General features: G+C 36.3%; 1 protein-coding gene across 1 annotated transcript; it reads left to right on the top strand.

The window, feature by feature from the left end:
* The first annotated feature begins 13821 nt into the window (after positions 1–13821).
* On the top strand, positions 13822–21040 carry LOC127091715 (protein SEMI-ROLLED LEAF 2). Its single transcript, XM_051030400.1, has 19 exons — positions 13822–14273; positions 14683–14757; positions 15062–15177; positions 15570–15684; positions 15771–15899; positions 16152–16199; positions 16422–16624; positions 16723–16919; positions 17036–17328; positions 17506–17655; positions 17765–18184; positions 18320–18469; positions 18609–18678; positions 19287–19414; positions 19638–19838; positions 19931–20029; positions 20111–20236; positions 20351–20584; positions 20719–21040. Exons 1-19 carry the CDS (start codon positions 14124–14126, stop codon positions 20878–20880), a joined length of 3066 nt encoding a protein of 1021 aa, XP_050886357.1. The 5' UTR covers positions 13822–14123; the 3' UTR covers positions 20881–21040.
* Positions 21041–24436: the final 3396 nt, after the last annotated feature.

The following is a 24436-nucleotide window of genomic DNA, read 5'->3' as shown; positions in this document are numbered from 1 at the left end:
ATTCTGACATCCATCATTTGGTTTCATCATACAGATCAGAGATATACGATTTAGCAAAGATATCACCCAACCATGTGTGTGCTGTGTGAGTGAAGCATGACAAAGCAAATAAAGCTTGAAGATCGATCACTGAATGAAAATAACCACTGTATACCAAAAGTGCACAATATGTGCGAGAGTCATACATCAAGTCTGATACAAATCAAATTACAATTCTCCAAAAACAGAAAGGAAATACAAGCAAGTGAATTCCGTCAACAGGCCTGACGGTAATCCAACACAAATAAGAAAGGTCTAAACTGACGAAGGTCCCACAGAAGGCCCTACATCATCAACCATCATGGTAAACTTCACGGCAAACCTGAGCTCACTGTTCTCCTGCTGCAATCTTCCTATCTCCTTCTGGTGAATCTTCATCTGTCTGAAATAATGATCCCTCTCAGCAAGATAGTGATCTCTCTCAGCAATAATCTTCGCTTTCTCAGCTTCCCATTCTGTGGCGAGGACTTTGGCTCTGGCATCTCTTTGGATCTTCACAAGGATCTGCCTCCTCTTCCCATCTTCAATATCCCTCAAGGCTCTAGCTAGCTTCTCCTTGGTAAGGTCATGCTCCTTTGTAGACGACTCCAACGCTTGGCTGATCTTGCGGTAATAAGCAGTGTCTATCTCAAAGCGCTTCAACTCCATGGCATGTCTCTTATCCTGGTCTTCTATTCTCCCTTTAATTTCCTGATTAGCCATCTGAATCCTAGCAACACTCATTCCCAATTCAGTCTTCTCTGCCTGCAGTTGATCTCTGGCCTTCTTCATCTCAAGGAACTCTTCCATACTGACAGAAGCACATGGCCCCTCAATCAATGGACACCAAGGATCACCTTCAGGAAATGGCAAATGCGTGAGCTCAATCCTCTTCCTAAGCCAATCATCAAATGGAGGAAAAGACCTGTTATTAACCTTTCCAAAAGGAACCTTGCCCTTCCTCTGAATATTACGCCATGCTCCGGACACTTGCCTCAACTGTGACAGATTACCCTCAGCCGGGAAGTAGAAAGACTCCTGAATCTCACACTCGAGAGGAGGAACCTCCATAGCAAACCCCATTTGTCTCCTGAGAAGCGTCGGGTTATAATTAATGCAACCCTGAACTCCTATAAGAGGCACATTGGGCAAGCTCCCACAACTATAAACGAAGTTTCGTCCAGCCATACCATTATGAGTCCAAGCTATGTCCTTGGCCCGCAAACCCATCAACTTGGTCGCCCAATTAACCGTCAGATCAAGAGAAACAAAAGCATCTCTGGAAGGCAGATATCCCATGAACCACTTGTGCAACAGTTGAGCACAACATCTAATCAGTCCCCCTCGCCGCTTCTCGTTCCGATTATGGACCGAGTAATAGACATCTTCAACCGGGGTAGGAACAGGATTCCTCTGCATAAACAATCGGATGGCATTAATGTCCACAAAGTTCTTCTGGTTAGGAAACATGATGATTCCATAGATGCTCACAGCAATCAAAGCACAAACGGCCCTCCAATTACCTACAATAGCATGCTCCTTGGCTTTAGCCTCCAAGAAACTCAGATGAAAACCGGGAAACTTTCCCTTCTCCTTCAAACCCCCCTTGGTCACCTCTGAGCTCAAATAAAGAGCACGAGAAATCTCAGCAACATCAAGTTCATCCTTAGTGACATAGAACGGAATCTGGTCCCTGATCGGAATACCCAGGATGCTGGCATAGTCCTCCATCAAAGGTCCTAACAAGTAATCCGGGAACACAAAGCACCTCAAGCCCGGGTCATAGAACTGGAGAAAAGTGTGGATGGCACTCTTATCTGTATCAGTAAGCCTGAAAACCACCTTCAGAATACCACCAAAATCCTCACGGAACAACCCCACATGGTCAGGTGTAATCAATGCTATCATATCTCTCAACACACCAATCTCTGGGTCAAAGAAATTGTAGACGACGTCATCTTTCAAGCCGGGCCTCATGTCTGAAACAAAGAAGTCTCTCAACCAGGATCTCGATCAAGAATGTCCCCTGCATATGGATAAACATGAGTTAGATGCAGATAAATGCAAAATATGAATGATGTTGATGTATGAATGCAATGCACTGTGCCATCCTCCAAGTCATCTGAACATCTGTACTGAAGCCTTGGTCTCTGAACTGATCACAACCATCTGAGGTACTGAGTAACCGTAAATCCAACTCAGGAGTTCCGAAATAAACGGAACGGAGGATATATCATCATCATCACCAGAAAGTCCTCTGAACAGATAACCAACAGATCCTCTGAACCAGCCCAGGGAATCCTGAAATAAACGGATCCCCACTGATAAATACCACGGACAGAACTCTGGCGTCTCAGAAATAAATCCATAATTCGACTTATAAATAAGACTCTGATCAACGACTGAACCATTAGTCACCATCAAAGTCACCATCAGAACATGCATCTGTAGGAACAAACCCTCCCCTCACAGGTAAATTCTAATCAGGTCATCCTAAGGCGGATAATGGTCTCGACAATCGGGCAAAGATACTCAACGGATTTTCCCTTTCGGGTGTGCCGTTGCAGCTCTCTTAAGATCACCTAAACCAAAGATCCGGGAAAGATCGGTCACTGAAGTCAACAGCCCTAAAGAGATAACCCAACCAAAGTGGAATACCCCATAAAGGAAGAGCTCACTCAGAAGAACCTCGTCCGGCTTGTGGTATGTCACGTCGCAACAACATGCTGATCCAACATGTGAGGAAACGTGAGACCACACTAATCCTAGGTGTATACTCGGGCCTGGGTTTTAGCCCCACTCAGAACACCCACCCTAAATCAGAGGAAACAACCTGTATAGAATCAGCACAATGATAATATGATGCATGCAAACATATATGCAAATATATACACAACATAATAATCATAAATTCAATAAATAGAGCAATAAAAGTAACCAAAACTATCCTAGAGAGCGCTAGGAATGACTCGCTTAGGGAAGATGGACCAGCAAGAGGTCAACTTCAAATTGTCCCCAGCAGAGTCGCCAACTGTCGCATCCGCGAAAAACAACCGGCGGGAAAAACAAAACAAACAGAGTCGCCACCGTGCGTTATTTATCCCAAAGAGGGAAAGGAAACGCTCGAAGTAAACCTGGAAAGGAAATGGTCTTGCGACCGGAGATTACAAGGATCGGGAGTCGGTTACGCAAGGGGAAGGTATTAGCACCCCTCACGTCCGTCGTACTCGACGGGATCCACACTCAGAAGGAAAGAATAAGGTTGCTGAAAAACTGCTCAAAGAATGCACACGCACTGGAATAAACAGGCGGAGGAGGAAGGTAACTCGGCAGGATGTCGCATCCTGGTCCTACGTAGTTCGTCAGAAACAAACATCAGAGTCAACGTAGTTCGGGACAGGGGAAACGTGCTCGCTAGGATGTCGCATCCTATGCATACGTATCTTCTCTAACCGGAGGAAGAATCAGAGCACTCGTAGCTCGGCTAACACACGCCAAACAAAACACAAACAGGAAACCGACTGCCAATCGCTGGACTTATGTCAGACTCCACACAAACAAGCAAACATGGAAACCGAAAGCCAATCGCTGGACTTACATCAGACTCTGAACCAACAAACACACATAGGAAACCAACTGCCAATCGCTGGACTTATGTCAGACTCCAAACAAAAACAAACCAGACACAGGAAACCAACTGCCAATCGCTGGACTTACGCCAGACTCCAACACAACACAAACACAAAGGTTGAAAAAGCAAAAGGTTGCCCGGAGAGATCAGCTCAATCTCCTGCCTACGTACCTCATCTGGTATGAGGATCAGAGCGACGTAGTTCCCCTTAACAGGGGAGAAACTTTCTCCTAACCAGAGACCTGGGAATAACAAACTAAAAGGGAGACTGACTCGAGCCTAATAGTTGTCATGCAATCCACAATGGTCCTAGGTTGAGGTATCTAACATAACCTAACTCGCACAGGCAGCAAGTTGAAACAGCAAATAAACAGCAAACAAGCATTCACTAGAGAGCAAGCACACACATTATATGCAAACAAGTGGCTCATACAAGGCTAAGCTTTAGTTAAGGGGTCAAATCAACCTCGACAAACAAGCCAACTGGAAATGGGTGTTTTGAGCTCTTAACCCTAACATTGAGAGTTAGGGTGAAGCAGATGAAATGGGAAGTGAGGGTAAGACCTCACATCTCTCATCCCTGGTCTGGGAGAGCTTGAATTAAATAGAAAGTGTGGGAGTTCAGAATGTAGGAACTCTTCTCCACATGACTGACACAACAAGATCTTGGGTTCTTATTCAAAGTGCATCAACACATGGTGTGAGCAGGATGAATGGCACAACTGAATAGCAGGGGATGGATTGCACATCCCTTTTATCTGCCAATGCCTCTTCACTTAGGAGGTCTTTGAATGTACAAGGCACAAAATTAAACAAGCACAAACATTGCCTCTTAAGGAGGGCTTCAGACAGGTGCCTGCCAAAGTAACATGACAGGTCTTCCAAACTACATGAAGATTAAGGGATTATACCTAAGTGGTATGCCAACCACAAGCAAGCAAAGCAAAGTTCAAATGAACTTAAAGCAACTTAGGTACCTGTGGAAACAACTAAACCAATCAGTACAATACTCAAACAAACAGACAACAGTTAATAACCAACAAACAATCCCAATGTACAACACAAAAGCCATAAGGAAAACTCAAGTGAGTTATCATCAACCTACAAAACAGCAAGTGTTAGCAATCAAAAGCAAATATCAATGTTCAAGTGATGAAGCATCATCAACCATGGAACTTGGATGCTTAAACCTGAAATTCAAAGCTCACATGTAAGCAACAAACCACTAGGTCAAAGCCTAGGGTCAAATATGAAGAAAAAATTCCAAACAGGAGCTGAAATTCAACACAATGCAACTTCAAACACATATTAACATGTCCTAAAAAGGCTCACATCAAAATCAATCATCAAAAGCATTTCACGATCAAAAGAAGTCAAAGGCAATTTCAAGGCTCATATATGGACATCATGAATGAAAATTCCAAATTAAAACAGAAATAATTCAAATAATTCTGGAAAAATTCAAGAACATTCCAAACATCTAACATGATCATCATACAATAAATCAGAAGCATCCAAGTTCATTTGATATGGAAATTAAATGGCACAAGTTGAACAACCAAAGGTGTGACACAAATTGTCACACCATGCAAACACAAGCATAAAACATAATTGGTACATGAGAAAAATACCAAACCAAGCCTAAAACATCCAGAAATGTGTCTAGAATCAGCATGTAAAATTTCAAGTCCATTGGATTAAAATAAAGCATTTCATGATAGAAAGAGTAAGGCAAGGTCATAAATGTACACATGTTCACATAATCCAATACAATTCAAAATCCAGGAAGTGTAAAATCATGAAATCAACATAATAAAATTCTATATATTCCAAGGATCATTTTACAAAAAGAATGGGATTAATTGGATGATTTTTCAATTAGTTATGGATTTTTAAAGTTAGCAAAAAATTTGTGAAATAAAATGATCATAGCATGTGGAAGTTTGGAGGAAAAACGAAAAATGAAGAAATAAAACTCAAAAACGTGACCCCAGGAATCGAAGCGAGTATCACAGATCAAACAAAGTTCTAGGCGCGTTCTTCAGGTGGAACCCTAGCGCACCAGGAGCTATGAAGATCTTCATCTTCTTCATGAAGATGAAGATGAACACCATAAATGTTCATCAAAAAATTTCCGGAATTTCCAGAATTGCTCAGAATTTTACAAATTATATATCGTTGGAAAGCTCTTTCAATGTAGAATTCAAATATCATATTATCTAAGCCTAAATCTCCATGAATTTTCTGAATCGAAGCAAAGAAGTTTCTAGATCTAAACTTGAAATCATCATATCTCACTCAATTTTCATCCAAATTCCACGAAATTTATATCAGAATTCTCACCACAACAAGATCTACAAGATTATGTACATAAAACAGAGAATTAAGAGATGCGAAAATTTGACCTCTTGAAGAACAGTTGGCGAATTCTGTAGATCCAAGGCCAAGCAAGCATGCAAATCCACTCCAAATCACTTGTTATGAAGTTTGATGATGAAATTAAGGCTTGGAAACGTATAGATCTTGCTTAAATCTCAAATGCCATGGTTATGTTCTTGAGCTCCACATGCACTATTCTAGTCCAATCTTGAAGATCCAATGCTTGATCTATGCTAAACCCACACCAAGGAACAAGAATATGGAAGAAAATTGGTATGTTATGTGATGAAAATTTGAATTATGATTAGGAGAAAATTTTGGAGGGAAATGAAAATTAGATCTAGAAATGGTGAATTGTGATTAACCTCTTGAAATTCTGTTATGATTTAGTATATATACCATGTCCTAATCCTATTTTAATTAAAATTAATCAAAGTTAATTAGAGATTAAGCAAAATAAGGGTGCATGGCAAAAAATTGGAAATTTGCATGGTGCATGTAGTAAATGGACGTGAGCAGTAACATTTTCTTGATCAAACTCACTCAAAATCATCTTTTAAACACATTGGCAATGGTAGAAAGCTCCCATGATGCATAGATTTCAAATTTGTGAATTTCCCTCCAAAAATGGCTTGAAAAATCACATGATTATGTGATGAGATTTTATGAAATGTGATGAATGATTTGAAAACTTCATGTCAAGAGAAGAGTTTTAGAAAAAGAGGCACCAAATTTGGAGTTATGAAACAAAAGTTATGCCCTTTTGAAATCCCATGCACACTTGACAATGATTTGACCATATCTCCTCAACCACACATCATAAATTCATGATCTTGGACTTTTTGGAAATGGGAGAGAGAGATCTTCAACTTTCATGTTGGACAAAATTTCATTTGAAGCTTCTTTGGTGCTGCAAGATCAAGTTGAATTTGAACCAAAAACTTTCCATTTTGGGAAACTTTCAATTATAGGTCACTTTCCACTTGTGGACACTTTTGACTTGACCTCAAATCCTTCAAGATATGCATTTGTAATGATGAGTAAGCCTCTTTTGAACATGAATGAGATGTGGAAACTCATTTCTCCACCTCCTAGCCCTCAGTTGACTTTCTGTTGACTTTCTGGTTGACAGATGACTTGAACATGCTCAGATGACTTTGAGCCTTAACCACTTGATGAAATGGATCCAAAATGAACCCCTAGCTTATACAAGCTCAATAAAATCATATGAGGATCTTCATCTCAATAAAGACCTCATCTCCTTGAGGATGACATATCCATGATGATGATGATGATGTACCTTTGCTAATAAGATAATGCTCAAACTCCTTGAAGGACCAAGAAACCCTAACTGAAGCACAAACCCTCAGATGGCTAGTGATCAATTCATGACACCCTCAGGCTTGCATCTCTTAACCTCTCTATCTTCTGAGAAAGACTTTTAGAGGATGACTTGTTCATTTATCACATGATATGCAATATGCAAATGCTTAATGCCCTAACAAATGAAAATGCAATATGCTAAGCCAGTCCCAAGAGAGGAGGGCAAATTTTGAGGTGTTACAACGAGGTGGGCATGGATGAGCACGAGGTAGAGGCCATAAGTAGCCGCCATTTCCAGGTTTTCAGTTTTTTTTCCACCTTCTATCAAAACATTAGGGACAATGTTTGGTTTAAGTGTGGGGAAGAACTTTTATCGCTTTATATATTTGTTTTAGTTATTGCTTTCTAGTTTAATTTTGGTTTTCATTTTATTTGCTTCTAGTCGCGTCGTAACATGTGTTGTCGAGTCCTATTTGCATGATTTTGTTTCACTTGTTATCGAATTCCCTTAGATTTGACCTCAGCAAAAAAATCACTTTGATTCATTGCACACACTTGAAAGTATGTAGGTTGTTAAACTTTAGGCTTGTTAGAAAAACTTGGGAAATCCAGTAACACCGATGTCGTTCTAACACCCTAAACCCCCTCGTTATGTGATATCTATTTGAGTAACCATTATGCCAACACCTTAGGATACAAGTTTTCAAAGTAGCTCCTAAGTAGTTTATAATAGCAGTCAACACCATCCTTATGCATGCACTACGTAAGTAACCGATGCAAATATGTGTATGATCTCTAAGCCAAATTGAAAAGAAACTGGAAAAAAAATATTGAGATAGAAAAAATGAACGATAGGATATGTTCCCTCTAAGTTAGGTAGTTCTCACCCAACCACTTAGCCTAACGGAGCGGACTCTTTAAATTAGATGAGCTGAGAAAAAGAAAAAAAAAGAGAGAAAAAAGTTCAAAATGAGATCATTAAACACTAACAGGTTAACTTACTATGTACGAGAAGGGATAACTGGCTTAATGTGATTGCGCTTGGATGAAAAGGAGAGAAAGAGAACGAGGGACATATTTTGAGTTATAATGACATGATTCAGATTGGTTTTCATAAAGAGGGAGTTTTTGAAAAACAAATTTTGTCGTTACGGTATCCTTGGTCCTGATTTCTATTCCCAGTTGATTTAACATAGCCTAGAAGTCACATACAATTAGAGTGTTATGTGTTTTTGTTCGAACTGCGCTTAATTCATTTTTATCCAAGTGGGTTAATTGCTTGAGGATAAGCAATGGTCTAAGTATGAGGGAGTTTGATAGCGTGAAAATGCATCATGTTTTTAGACTCGTTTCACAAGTTATTTAAAATTATTTTACTATGTTTTGTCATTGTTACGTCTTGTTTTAACCGTGTTTCAGGTACTTGTTGATTACATAGCATATGCGTGTACGAAGCCGAAAAGGGAGAGAAATGGTGAAGAAAAGTGCAAAAATTCAGCATTCTGGTGCATGGCATTCGCCATGGCACCATGACACGTCAGCCCCTTCATTTAAAGCTCATGGCGACCACCATGAGCCTTGTGGCGACCGCCATCTGCCTGTATTAATAGAATGTGTGGAAGTGGGTTGGACTCACTCCTTCCCACTTTCCTACTTTTCCTCAACCACCTTGGGACGTGAATGAAGAAGTTTCACAGTGTTGTAGCTCTATATAAGACACCCTTGTACCTAGTTTTCAATATCCGGAGATAGAGGCGAAGTGTTATCGGTTTAATTTGAACACAAATTATATTTTCAAGTGATAATCACTCGATTGAGCGATTACCACAAACTAGTTTTAGGATTTACTTGTACTTTTGGATCAACAATCTTGCCATTTTTAATTGAAGTTATTCCAGTTCCGTTTTTACTTCTAGTCTCGCATTTATTTTCCAACATTTACAAGTTCTTTATTATATTGCTTTATTATTATTGTTATCACATTATATAAGTGTTTAAGCATGATGTTTTCAATTGTAATTACTATGTTTAAGTTGTTTTCAATTAAGTTCATGTCTAGCTAAACCGTTTGGGTCCGGGTTGTGAGGATCGTCGTTTCCGACGAGACTCGGTAGTGAAATTGGTTTAAGAACTTTATTAAATTCTTTTATGGTCTTTGTTTCTAAGTTAAAATTAATACGATTTGTCATGAGAGTGAGAATCAACTAAGGTTCGAGTCGGCACTGTGAGAGCGTGGGGGTCGAACCAGATAGTAGGAACGGGGCATCGATCCAAAAGAGGGCGAGAGCGTTTTAGGCATCGATTATGACTTGTTTAGTTTTCAAAATACATTTCTTAATTAAAATGGGCGAGCGAGAGAAAAATCTCATGGTTAGGAAGCGTGGCTTTATTCAATAGCGCGAGAGTGTGAGGTTTAGTCTTTAAACTGATATTTTCTACTGAACAAGATTTAACCGTAAGTATGAGTCAATCTTTTGCAGAGTCCCTAAGGTGCGTGTAATCCATATTCTGCTCTCTCTCTCTCTCTCTCTCTCTCTCTCTCTCTCTCTCTCTCTCTCTCTTTATTATCATATTTTCTAAGTTAACTTTTGTTTCAGTTTTTTTTAATCAAAGAAATCATTCGCCTTAGCTTTACATAGCATCGATAGATATCATTAGTTTGATTATTAGTCCATGTGGGTTCGATATCTTTTGAAACTACGCGATAGACTGTGCGATTGTAGATAGCAATCCAACAGACTTATATAGTCACGCGATCAAAGAACCCCATCAACAATTTGAAGTGGTTTGTTTCCTCCAGAGATAGTGGAAAAGCTTGAGCATTTATCTGCCGAGCTACGTTTGTTGCTCATCATCATCTTTATATAGACACATGGATTTGACTTCTTCAGTTCCTCCAGTTCTCCTTGATATAGAGTTTTGTTGGTTGAAGGAGTTTGGTTTGCCGTCGATATTTTTGAAAGATATTTTTCGACATTTGATGTGGTTTATGCAGATATGTGTTCAATATTGATTAGAGGAGCAACGATGTCTGGGTTTTTGTGAGCTTCTTGGGTTGGCTTAGGGATGTTTGAAGGAGAGATATATCCTGGATCTTCTTGCTCAAGAGTTTTCCCTTGAGAAGCATCATCCTCGTCCATTTCATTTCCATATCCTCCATCAACTCTTGAAGATGTTGACTTAGAAGGTAGATTCTTATTGGCCGAATCATGGGACACATTGTCATATAACTCTTTGGATTGATTAACTTCTTCAATAGTTTCTATGATGGGATCTAGTTAATTGGTATGGGAATTTATGGTTTGAGGCATATGGCCTTTAAGACTCTACGCAAGTTTGGTCGAAGGCTTGTCCTGCACGAGGCAAGTGTTAGTATTTTCCAAAACAATTTGAGTTTGAAAGGACAAAGGAAAGAAGACTTACCTTTTGCACATCTACATGTATGCTTGAATTCGCAGTTTCATTAGAGATAAGTTTTCTGGCTGTGTTGGTCTTTCTTTCGCCTTTGTCTAAGGTGAGTTTTTTCTCTTTCTTTGTTTTGGGGTTAGGGGCCACCTTTGGACTATGGGTGATTTTTCTAGTGATAACTCTAGTTGTTTTTGGTTTTTTATTTTCTGTTGGAGGATCAGGAGATGAGTCTTCGACATGGATAGGTTCAGTCTCAACCTCAGCGGCTTTTCCATCAGCAATTGCGTCCTCAACATGCATAATGATTAAAAAAACTCATCTAGATTGAAAAACTTACATGTGTTGGTTTTTTGGGAGTGCTTAAACTTTAGGTTGTCTCTATTCCAATTTAGCACTAGCATCATCTCTAGTCCTCTTCCTATGTTCGACAACTAAAAATATGCAAAACCAAATATCAACAAAGAGAAAAAGACTTAGGGATTAAATGGATTTTTAATAAACCATTTTGCTTTCCTCACCTTCGTGTATGGGGGTTTCGACACCGACATAGAAATTAAATAACTCATTTTCCACGTCGAACACAAGGTTCGAATATGACATCGACTTTGCTATCCGTATTTAATAGCTCCAAGCCGACTCGAAATGCTTCCAACCAATCATCTTCAAGACAGAGGGAATCAACACTCATAACCTCTTCATAAAAGGTACTTGATGGGGAGGGGGAGAGCTCCATGATGAATTCAAAAGAACCTGAGAAAGAAGAGACCAAATCATTGTCACTATCGTAAGACAAACTATTGGATTAATCGAACATCTCCTTCTCCATAATTCCAAATCCACTTTCTCCATTATATGTTTTGAAGCTTTCAAGCATTGGTTTCACAAATTAGTTGTCTCCGAAACGATTTAGGATTCTACGGATTTCCCAAATGCATCACACTGTCGAATAAAAACCATAATTAAGAGTAACTAAGAGAAAAAGACCGGGATGTTTCCAGAGAATGCTAGCGAACGGTGAGCGAGAGAAGAGAAAAAAGTTCAATAGATAATGCAGGAGTTGTATAAAAATAAAGACTGAACTAACTTGGAATAGGAAGAGGTGATGCCTACTTAAATGTGCGAGTGGCAGACAATAATGTGGCCACACTTATGGCTAGTATCCTATGAATGTAGAGTTAATGATGACCTAAGTTCTATATGAATCCTAAGGCAGCTAGGAATAATTAAACCTAAACCCCTATTAAAAGTATGGAGGTCAAGAGGCAAGAAGAAAACCTTTGTAGGATCAGGCACGACTTTGTATTCCCCAAAAGATCATAAATAGGTTTATATGTACAATCTTGTACCTCACATAAAGCATCTCACCCTTATATGCTTCATGCTTGAGGAACTGTGTTCAATTCAGTTTGTCACATACAACATTTTGTTCCACAAGCCTCATGCTTGAGGGACCGTGTACATTCTGATTCCTTAAAAAAAGTATCTCGCCCTTACAAACCTCATGTTTGAGGGATTGTGTACATGTTCAGAAATGTGGGTCGGGTCTAAACCCGAATTCAAGAGAGCCCACCTCGGTTACAAGTCATCTCACAAGGCAAGCCCAACTTGGATCAATGTAAGTTGGCTGAGTTAAATAGGCCGACTCAAAGTAGACACATCTGATTGAGGGTCAATACGCCTTAACACGCAAAAACCTAAATACTTACTAACAACAATAAATTATCAGTCCAAACAAAAAGACAAGGGAATTTATTCCTATTGAATGACCTTAACAAATAGAAAGAAAGAAATATTTATGACTCATCAGTTGATCTTATGAATATTGAACTTGTATACCGTAGATAAACCCTAAACAATCTAAGAAGAAACCGAGATATATCTTTTACACACAACTCATATCAAAAGTGACATTATGACCCTAACAAATCTATCTTCATTAGAGTTATCAAGTAATGTATCCAATCCAATGTGTACAAATTCCAACTAATGAAACTTTGCCGCATTGCTCATAGAAAAACAAAAATATTATAAATTAGGGAAATGTTATTCTTACAACATTTTATTACACTTACACTTACATTATATTTATACGATAAACAATATTTTTTATTTATTTCTATATAAAAAATAATATTTATGAAAAAAAATTAATTATTTTTGTAACATAAATATAAAGTTTATTATTAATCAATTTTATTATTGCATTAACCACAAAGATATATGTTATTAATCACGTATTTACCTATAACTCATTTTCCTAATTTAATAATTAATTAACCAATAAACTACCTAATATTAACTAAATTCTGACATTAATCACTTATTTTACTTATAATTCATTATCTAAGTTCTATTTGTTATATTTCATATATTTTATAATTTAACGTCAAATTTTTATTTGATATACTTCATGTGTTTCATAATTTAACATTCCAATTTGATTAATAGAATGTAAAGATCAGTTATTATATTTTATAATGTAATATTAGAATATGATTAATATTATGTATTTTATCGATTAATAAATTAATAAATTTGATTAATAAGTTATAAATAAAATAAGTAATTAATATCATAATTAATACCATAATAAAGTTTGTTAATGATAAATTTTATATTTGTATTAAAAAATAACTTTAAAAATAATTTTATTTTATAAATAATATTTTTATTAAAAAACAATATTCATCGTATGTATGAATTTAACAAAATAATATAGACATAACATTATTTTATTGCTGTATTCATTGAGTTAGAATAAAAAAGTGGAGAATTCCAAATTAACATCTAGATACGTTTTTGATGTTATCATTAGAGATTTTTTTTGGGTACAACTACAATTAAGTATTATTGGACCATAAATTTATATTTTATTATTTTTGTTTAAGAAAATGACTCTTTTGAGTTAAGATCCTCTCCATTTTTTTAAAGGAATGGAGAGGATATTTACCCCACCTTTTCATGGTGACAACTAATATTTATATAATAACAATATTATTTATTCCTCCAAAAATATAAGTATAAAAAGGCGTGATGATGAATGGGACCAGCCAAGGGCAGAAACCGTTGCATGAAGTAGAGAGAACGTTAAAGCATCATTTGGAGGTGCCATGCCAGGCATGCAATGCAATATCTTCCTTCCCCATCATCATGCATCTGCATACCTATCCTCCTTCAACCAACCCTTCATCATTTCATAACCATTACACTACCAATAATCATAACACCCCATTTCAGATTTGAGCCTTTCTTTCCCTTTTTGGACTTCAAATCCATTTGTTCTTAAAAGGGAAAGAAGGCTCAATTTCAAGCCAATTTGAAAACCTTTTTTTCCCTCTATTGGGAGAAATTTCAAGACAGAAAAATGAGTGCGGTATCTGGTGTAATTTCACGCAAAGTTCTGCCAGCTTGTGGCACCCTTTGTTTCTTCTGTCCCTCCTTGAGGGCAAGGTCAAGACAGCCTGTGAAGAGATACAAGAAACTTATTGCAGACATTTTCCCTCCTAATCATCAGGTCTATTGTTTTCATTATTCTCTTATTTTTATATTTCTTATGTCAAAAGTGGTTCCAATATAGTGATAATAGACATAGACATCTGGTGCTACTAGACTAACACACCGGTATTAATGTGAGAAAATGCAACTAATTAAATTCAATTACATGTAAGATGTATCTGAGACGTCTTCAATTTAAAGTGTCGGTGTTATATAGATTCTATTTGAGTTAGTTTATTGTTATGTTGGACTGTTCAAAGTAGGTTTTACTGAATATACAGGCAAATATTCTCCAATTTTGTCTAGGAAGCATGATATATGTCTGTCCTTTTTTTGTGTTTGCAACATTGTGATGTTTTGGTTATGCAAATGCTTGTTTTCATCCTTCCTATTGATTTTGATTTCATTTAGTATTTATGGATTGACAGGAGGAAGGGCCAAATGATAGAAAAATAGGAAAGTTATGTGATTACGCTGCCAAGAATCCTCTACGCATACCAAAGGTAAACCTTTCTTTTGGTTTTATTAGTATGAAAGTACAACAAAATGTTGGTATAATGTTGTGTGAAATGATGTCTAACAACTTTTTCTGGAGAAAATCATGAAAATTCTGTTTGTATCTTTTCTTTTGGTTAACTGACTTCATATGCATAATATCTGGTTTCTCTAATATATTTTTTTCATACTTTTTCAATAACTAGATTATAAAGTTGTCTTGATTATTGTATTTTTAAGTATAAAAGCTAAAGTTTATGAATGCTTCAGGATTGTTGTTATACTCAATGTAACTAAATAATTTGTGATCAGATAACTAATGCCCTTGAGCAAAGGTGCTACAAGGAGCTGCGAAATGAGAATTTCCATTCAACAAAAATAGTCATGTGCATTTACAGGAAATTGCTGTTTTCTTGTAAAGAACAAATGTGAGTTCATATATCTCGTATTGTTATTCTTATATACAGATAGCTCTATATTTGTCCGTTGATGGTTTTGTACTGCTAATTATGCCTGGATCTTTTCTTGTCTCTAAGAAAATTTCACATCTCTCTTATCATTGGAAAATTATCTTTGTTGTTTCTTGTAAGTCATAACCTATTAGAAAGTTTCTAATGTATACACCTAGAAAAAAAAGGTATATGCCCTTATGTCAAGAGAAAGTCTCGGTGTCATAAGAATGGTAAGACTTCTTTTTGTGCTTGTAATTATAGAAGCTAATGTTACGAGAAGTTCATTGTTGATCCTTTCTTAACTTCCTTGAATTTGAATACTTCAGAGAATGTGAGATAATTTTTTGTTTTAATGTTTGTTGATATAGGCCACTATTGGCAAGTAGCTTGCTAACTATTATTCATACTCTGCTGGATCAAACAAGACAGAATGAGATGAGAATTATAGGATGCCACACACTTTTTGATTTAGTAAATAATCAGGTTTGTTATACTATTTCTTCAGAAATTACACTACTTTAAACTTCAGTGGCTAAATTTTGAAACTTAACATGTTTCAAAATTTATAGATTGATGGAACTTACCAGTTCAACTTGGAGGGGTTTATCCCAAAAATTTGTCAATTAGCTCAAGAATCAGGGGAAGACGAAACGACAAAAAACGTTTGGGCAGCTGGTTTGAAAGTCCTTTCTTCAATGGTATTCATTTTGTGTTTCCGTAATTGTTTAGATTCCAACTTTTCCCTATGAGAACTGCTTGAAGGTTATATACTCAAATCAAATAAGTTTTCGATTATTTTCTTTGCAGTCTATTCTGACTTACGGCTTATGTATAACATTCCGACTTTGATCCATTATATCACTTAAAACATTTATTCCTTTAGAAAATGCAACTACTATTATAATATGATCTAAATAGATATTCTTTACAACTTTGAATTTGTTCTGTAGGTTCAATATATGGGTGAACACTCTCATATATCAGTAGAGTTTGATAATGTAAGTAGCCTTTTACATCTTCAAATCTAATGCTTACTTATATAACCTTTTCACACTTTCTAATTGTGACTTCCCTTCTTTTCCATTTGAGAGAGTTTAAAATTTTAATTGGTTGAAGCCACTTGTAAACAAATTTTTTTATGATAAACTACAGAAAAAATAGAGACTGCACTATATTGTAACATTGATATCTTATTTTATCTTCTTTCTATTTGATTACAGATTGTTACTGTTGTATTGGAAAATTACAATGCTCCAAATAGAAATTTGGAAAAACTCAACTATAAAGAAAAAGAAGGTCCTGAGAATATGTGGGTCCAACAAGTGTTGAAAACCGAGGGTCACATCGCTCCTCTTGATGTTGAAAAGAGAATCCCATCATGGAGGAATATGTTGAACGACAAAGGCGAAATAAATACAACAATGTAAATGCTAATTTTGCAGAAATGGTTTGAAATGGCTTCATGCTTCTTCCCTTTGTTTCGTTGTCTATAAACACATTTTGTCTCCTGAATTCATGCAGAGAGGACGCAAAGGATCCATCATTTTGGTCCAGGGTTTGCTTACATAATATGGCCAACTTAGCCAAGGATGGTACTTCCATTCGTCGTGTAATGGAACCTTTATTTAGATACTTTGACAATGGAAGCTTATGGACTATAGACCATGGTCTCGCCTTTTACGTTCTAAAGGATATGCTATTTTCAATTGATGATTCTGGTATAATATTTTTCATATTAGATTTTATAAGTATTTACTGGGAATTGTCCATTCAATGCATTGAGTACTTCATAAAATTGGCTTTTAAATCATTATTCTCATTCTGGGTTTTGCAGGGAAAAACACACATGTTTTACTGTCAATATTAATTAAGCATCTGGATCATAGATTTGTTCTTAAGCAACCCAACATTCAACTGGACATTATTGAAGTGATATTTTCACTTGCTCAATATATTAAGGTGCAACCTTCTGTAGCAATAATCTGCGCAGTAAGTGATTTAATGAGACATTTGCGGAAGAGCATACAATATTCCCTTGATGAGTCAAATCTGAGCACCGAAACAATAAATTGGAACCGAAATTTTGGAGAAGCGTTGGACAGGTGCCTTGTACAGTTATCAAATAAGGTATCACACATTTTTCACAGTTCAATCAAGTTTATATCAAAACTTTCAAAGTGATTGAGTCATAAATAAATAAATGTTTTGGATGACCCCAACTTTATTGATTTTCTTTTGTCTTTTGAATTTTATAAAGCTTCATGATTTACAATAACGATAAGTTACAAATGCTGTCACGAACAGGTTGGAGAAGCGGGTCCGATTCTTGATGCTATGGCTGTTATGTTGGAGAATATCTCTACTATTACAGTAGTATCAAGAGCCACAGTCACTGCTGTTTATCGAACTGCTCAAATCGTAGCCTCCTTACCAAATTTGTCCTATAAAAGCAAGGCAAGGAGTGGATATTCATGATGTATCTATTTTCTCAGTTTCATTGCTGGTTTAAGATTCACGGTTAAATTTACTGCTAAAAGTTTAAAACCATTCTTTTATATCTCAGGCATTCCCTGAGGCACTGTTTCATCAACTACTTCTAAGTATGGTTCATCCAGATTATGAAACACGAGTCGGAGCGCACCGAATCTTCTCTGTTGTTTTAGTACCAACCTCTGTGTTTCCTCGTTCGTGTTTGTCTGTATCTGACCCCAAAGGTATTCCACGAACACTCTCCAGAGCCGTCTCTGTTTTCTCTTCTTCAGCTGCCTTGTTTCAGAAGCTAAGACATGAGAGACAGTTTTCAAGTGAAAGCATAAGTCAAAATAATAATGATAGCGTAGCCGATGGAGAGTTACCAGTTAATGGAAGTGGTGGATTCTTGAACAGGTTGAAGTCAACCCATAGTCAGATGTATTGTGTCAATAGTACACTGCAACCAACTGCAGGAGATGAAGTTACTACAAGCAATGCTAACAGGGAGTTGGTGAGCCTTGCAATGATGATTATATGCTAAGATGTGATTGTGGTTCTATAGTTGTTACATTTGTGGCTTACACCATAATCCAAATTTGTTTTTGCTCAAATTCTTTTCATTGTTAACATTTCTATTTGAACACAGGAGGCTGCGACTCTCAGGTTAAGCAGCCATCAGATAAATCTCTTGCTATCCTCAATTTGGGCTCAGTCTATCTTTACTGAAAATATTCCTGCAAATTATGAAGCAATTGCTCATACATACAGCTTGGTGCTTCTGTTTTCTAGAACCAAGGTAATAACTCGACACTCATGTTGCATGATTCAAGTCTTTTGTGATTGTGATCTTCATATGATGTCACTTGTTCAAGGGGTTCCATGAGTGAGACATTAATTTTTCCTTTAACACATCAAAAATTTACTTTTGCTTGTAGAGTTCTTTTCACGAGGTCCTAGTCCAGAGTTTTCAACTTGCATTTTCTTTGCGGAATATTTCTTTTAAAGGTGAGCTCCCATTCACACTAATTTGGTTGTGCTTAGATGAGAATCTAGAGACACATTATTATTATTATTATTATTATATTCTTGGGACTGCCAGTGATAAGTATGTCTTAGCCAACACGCATCACGTATCAGCTTGTTTAAGCTTATCTGGTTTTCGAGTTTGATTGTTATGCTTGAAAATAGAGAGACTATGCTGAATTATTTGTCTTATCAGATCAAATAATGAGAAGAACCTATACGGCTCCCTTCCCTATATACAGGATAGATTTTATACTGCTTAAAGTTTGGAGTTTAAGGTGTAGTTTTGTTGGTAATTTTAGGAAGTTAGTGGCTTTCCTTCCTGGTTGGATAATTTTTTGGTGAATTCCATTCAGAAAGAGAAATATTTATTAAGATGTGCGCCGCATTTTAAGTTATTGGGCTTAAAAGAACAGAACCAATTATGTCATTTTCTTTGGATTAGAATGTGTATTTTCCCTCTGGTTTGTTTTATGTAATTTTTTAGTTCCTACTTTCTCGTCCTGTGTTCTGCAACGAGGCCGGGAAGGAACAGAGTGACTGTGGTAATCAAGCCTTTCAACTCTTAATTTCTACTTTTTATTTCACAGGGTCATTACCACCATCACATCGTAGATCACTATTTACTTTGGCAACTTCAATGATTTTGTTTACTTCAAAAGCATACAATGTTGCCTCTCTTGTCCATAGCGCCAAGGCAGTGCTTACAGAGAGAAAGGTGAGTATTTCCTAAAGATCTTGTGTAGCCTGTTCTGTTTTCAATTCTATTTACACACTTTTATTAAGAATGCACTTGGATTAAAATAATGATGTCATTAATGGACGTACTATGATTGTGGAGAAGCTGTGTTGAGCTTTTCTCTTCTCTATTTTTTAGTTCTTTATGTGATTAATGGAAGTAAATAACTATATTACTTCAACTTTTTCATATTCTGGCACAGGTTGACCCCTACCTTCATTTGATTGAGGATAACAAGTTACAAGCTGTAAGCATTTCACCTGACAATCTGACCATCAACTATGGATCTAAAGAAGACGACAATAGGGCCTTACACACACTTTCAGAACTATTGACCTCTGAACACCAAGATCGAGAAATCTTTGTTTCAGAAATTGTCAAGAGCTTGGAAAATATGTCAGAAGTAAGGCTTCTACTTGTGTTATATTTTGGACAGTGTAAGGATTGTTTTGTTTTGCATTTCTAGGCATCATAAACTTGTTTCCATATGTGCAGCCTGAATTATCCTCGTTAAGGGAAGATCTGCTAAAAGAATTCTCAATAGATGATCTGTGCCCACTTGGATTCCCATTAACTATGGATATGCCAGAAAAGGTGTGTCTAGTAGAAACTGTTTATATTTCGATACTTTGTTTTGTGAGGGGATACTGATGTAATTATTTCTGCATTTTACAGGATGCTTCATTTGTTTCAACTGATGATGATTATATTCCCGATATATTTGATTGTCAAATAAAAGAAAATCCAAGATTGTCCATGGAGCTCCCTAGTCTTTTGAGTGCTAATCAACTCTTAGAATTAGTATGTTACCCATTTCTTGCCCCCATAAATTGTTTCTGTTTTAAATTGTGCTTGAAGCTCTTCTCATATCAATACCAAGGAGATTGACACCGACACCGTGTTTTGTGAATGTAGATATCAGATACATCTTATTCATCTGGGAGAATTTCTGTATCAATTGCATATGATGTACCTTACAAGGATATGGCTCATAACTGTGAAGTGCTTCTGATGGGTAAACATAACATGTCCATATTGATGGCTACCCAATTGAAGCAAGAAAGTTTTAGGAACTTCCCTTTAGAAATTCAAAACAAGGACACCAAAAAAGCAAACATCTCTTCAGATTTGGATGTGGGTTTTCAGAAGGTAATTCCTTAGTTTAGAGAATTTAGACCCTAAAGCTTTCTATTAGATGACACTAATGCCTTTAGCTCTATAACAGTATCATCTACATACACAAGTTTTAAATTCAGCATCTAATAAAATAGTGTAACATGCAGATGAGCACTCCTTTCTTTGATGAGATTGTTGCTATGGATTTACACAAAGCAAATTCTGATCCTGTTCCATTGCTATGTGCAACAATTCAGAATCATCCTCACTTGTTCAAACTACCAGCAGCAAGTCCCTATGATAACTTTCTAAAAGCTGCTGGCTGTTGATAACTAGTTTGCACAAATCCTACTAAAGTGGGCAATTGATTATATCAAGAAGGGTTCTTACTCAAAGCTCAAGATATATCTGAGAATTTTACTATTATTCTGATCATGATATGTAGTGTATGGGATTTCTAAATTCTAATGGTAAGTAATTTTGGCTTGATATCTTTTGCTTTGATATTTCACTGACTATATAGAAGTTACAACATTTTTAGCCTAATCAAGAAAAGATAATAAATATAATTACACCCATTTAATGATTAGGAGGACCAATGACTAGAGAACTTGTCAAGAAAGTTAAGGAGGTCTTAAATCAAATTGTAACAGCTATGATGAAAACAATGTGTAAATTAGAAGACTTTTTAAGCGTCCACGTATTGGCTTCGATTCTGGCAGAAGCGGGATGGCACTCTATTACGTAGATAGATAGAAGAGGGTCTGGCTGGCTTGACCCTGAGAATAATGTTGAGGTGAGGAAAAAAAGTCTTCCCAATTTAAATATTTTTCTGTCGATGTAGTCTTTTCTTCTCTGTCCTGCTCCCCGGAAAAGGGCGAAGCGGAAATTGAATAAAAAAGAAAAAAGCTGGTAGATTCAGGCTACCCTAGTAGAGTAGATTCCGAAGCATAAAATAGTCAATTGTATAAGCCCACAAGAGGAGGAGGGAGTAGATGCTATGCTTCCACATTTACTTAATTTTAGGGTATTGCTTATTGACATCCTTTGTGGTGCTCACGTACCCTGTACCCTTGTGAAAACCCCCAAATTCACCTCAAATGTGAAAATGTATTTCAGATGCACCAATACCTCAAAACAAATCTGGAACTTTATTTCCGGAGACTTTTGTGTTTGATAAACTAGAAACAGGTACGGAAAACGTACCATAAGTTAGCATCAATCATTGTTATAACATACATTAAAAACGTAACACTACATAAATAATTATCAACGTAAATCTAACATTATAATTCATTATCAAGTGATGGTTAATGACGTTTCAACATCTTTAAAATATCTTCGGTCGATCTCGCAACCTTTGCATCCATCTCGATCCGACCTTTTATTTTGTAACGGTGAAATGTACTCCACATAACAGTTAAATCTTCATTCATCTTCAACTCAAACTTATTGAATTATATATTTTCTTCGTTGTCAATTGAGGGTGAACGATAAAAGAGCTTCACAACTTTTCAATTGTGGGTAGTGCAACAGATTCTCTAATGTGGATTTTAGATGGACAAGACGGCAGGTCTATGTGAACCTAAATTTAAAAGGGGTCTCTCATCGTTGAAGTAGACAAAAGAGAGATATAAATATTGAGATATTTTGTGTGTGATTTTGCTAACAAATAAACACTCATATAGACCTTAGAAACTCTATCATGTCTCAGAGGATATTCTAGAGATGTACTTCCAAATTCACCCTATTTCGTTTAGTAAAACCACGATACATGCGAAAATGCAGTTTAGAATTAACCTTTGGATTCATCCCTAACTCTTCATACAAAACGTGTTATAGTAACAGAACTTGTTATGAAACACAAAAATTTAGATTTTTTTTAATAAAATGGAATATACATTAAAATGTATCAAAATATTTTCAGTTTACATCGTTAATATCAATCCAATATTACACAAAAAAAACGAGTCACAACCTAAATATATTATTAAATAAAAACTACAATGCATAAAAACTTATGTCACCACCTAAATCTATATCTATGGGTGATTTGGCCTTTGACTTTTGCTAATTTGACTCACTTTAAATCTCGTTCAACTTAGTGGATTCTTCCATCCTATCCAAAAAATAATATGGCCAAGTTTCAGCTTCCTTTGTGAAATGAATTGTCCATTCTGATGATGTATGTAGTATGGGGTATCTCATTTTCAAACAACCTTCAACAAAATGTTGGGATTTTTTAAAAGTCACCCAATACAAATTATACGTCCGATTAAATTTTGAGGCGGACCACTTCGAAGTAGAAAAAATGTTTTCGAAAAGTCATATTTTGTCAACTGAATACACTTCCTATCATATGCACTTCTATATGATGCCTCATTTGAGGGAAGCACATCCATTTTTCCTCCAGTGTCAGACCGCTAACACAATCATAAAGGGATGCATGAATTTCTTCAAAATGTAATTTTTTACCGTATAACATTATGTATGATTCCTTATGTACCTTCAATTATTTGATAAGTTGTTGGCAGACAAGTGAATGATTCTCGTCTCCTTTACTGATCAAAGCTGAAACGCCGTGATAACTACAGTTATTGTCAGTATTAAGAAGTTACCCAATCTCTTTCCGAAGCTTTTTTGAACTAACCAATTTATTGGATACTTAAGTCAATCGATTGGAAAAACTTTTCTGCGTCAGCCAATTGATTGGAGCATTAAGTCAATCGATTGGAAAAATCATAATCGATTAACCAAGCGATTAGGACATCACCTTAATGACTTGTAACGGCTCTATATCATATATTTCTATGTTAGGTGAGGTAATCGATAGGAAATGACTAATCCAATCTATTGGAGTCTTATGCCAATCAATTGGTTCATCAATTATGGTCATGAATTATTTACTTTTCTGATTTTTCCAACTCTTATATAAAAGAGGCTCGCCTCCTCTTCATTTCACCCTATTTTCCAAAACTTTTTATTTTATTTGGAATTTATCTCTCTATTTTATATTCTTATCTCTCTAGAAATATTTCTTTTTACTTAGCATTGATTGATGACAGTCTGTCATTACATGAGTTCAACCGAAGAAACGGATCAAAACAAGTTAAAGAGGAGCAAAAACGAAGAATGAAGACCAAAGAAAGAGGAAAAAATAGCTAAGTATGAAGAAATTGGACTTAGTGAAAAATCAGGTAAAAAGGGAGCAAAAGCGTGCAGCCACTAGAATAATCACGCGCAACATCGCGTGCGTGTTAGGGATATAAAGGTTGCATCGTGTGCATGATGCAGGTCATCACGTGCGCGATAACTCCTTTTTCTGGGCTTTTCTGTCGCATTTTGGTCCATTCTGAAGGTTATTAAAGGGGAGTTTTCTACAGTTTCTCAGGGGTGACAAAAATTGGCTTCAAAAGTATGAGTTTTACAACATCAAGGGTGGTATTTAGAGCATTTGAAGCCACTGGAAGTCAATCCTTCAAGGAGTCTCATATGCAATTCTTCTTAATTGTTTTTGGTATTGTATTTTGAATTATGAGTAGCTAAACTCCTATAGATTAGGTTGTGTTTTGAGGAAACCTGTTTCAATAGTGTTGGACAATATGTTGATTTGACTTTGCATGCATCATTTGATCTATAATTATATTCAATTGTTTCTTGTTCATAATGCTTTTCATGTGAGATACTCTTTTAACCTGATTTTGGGCACATAGGGAATACTAACCATTAGTCTATATGTTGGACTTAGGAGAATTGTCATGCTTACGGTGGTTAACTAGGGATGAGAAACCCCGAGTAATGGCTAGTGAATTAATGCTCTGTTGCATCACCTAATCCTACTTACGCTAGTGGACTAGGGATAGGAATTTCCGAGTAGTGATTAGT

Source organism: Lathyrus oleraceus, chromosome 6, assembly GCF_024323335.1.
Source record: "Lathyrus oleraceus cultivar Zhongwan6 chromosome 6, CAAS_Psat_ZW6_1.0, whole genome shotgun sequence".
NCBI lineage: Eukaryota > Viridiplantae > Streptophyta > Magnoliopsida > Fabales > Fabaceae > Lathyrus > Lathyrus oleraceus.
This window is presented reverse-complemented; position numbering and strand designations above follow the sequence as displayed.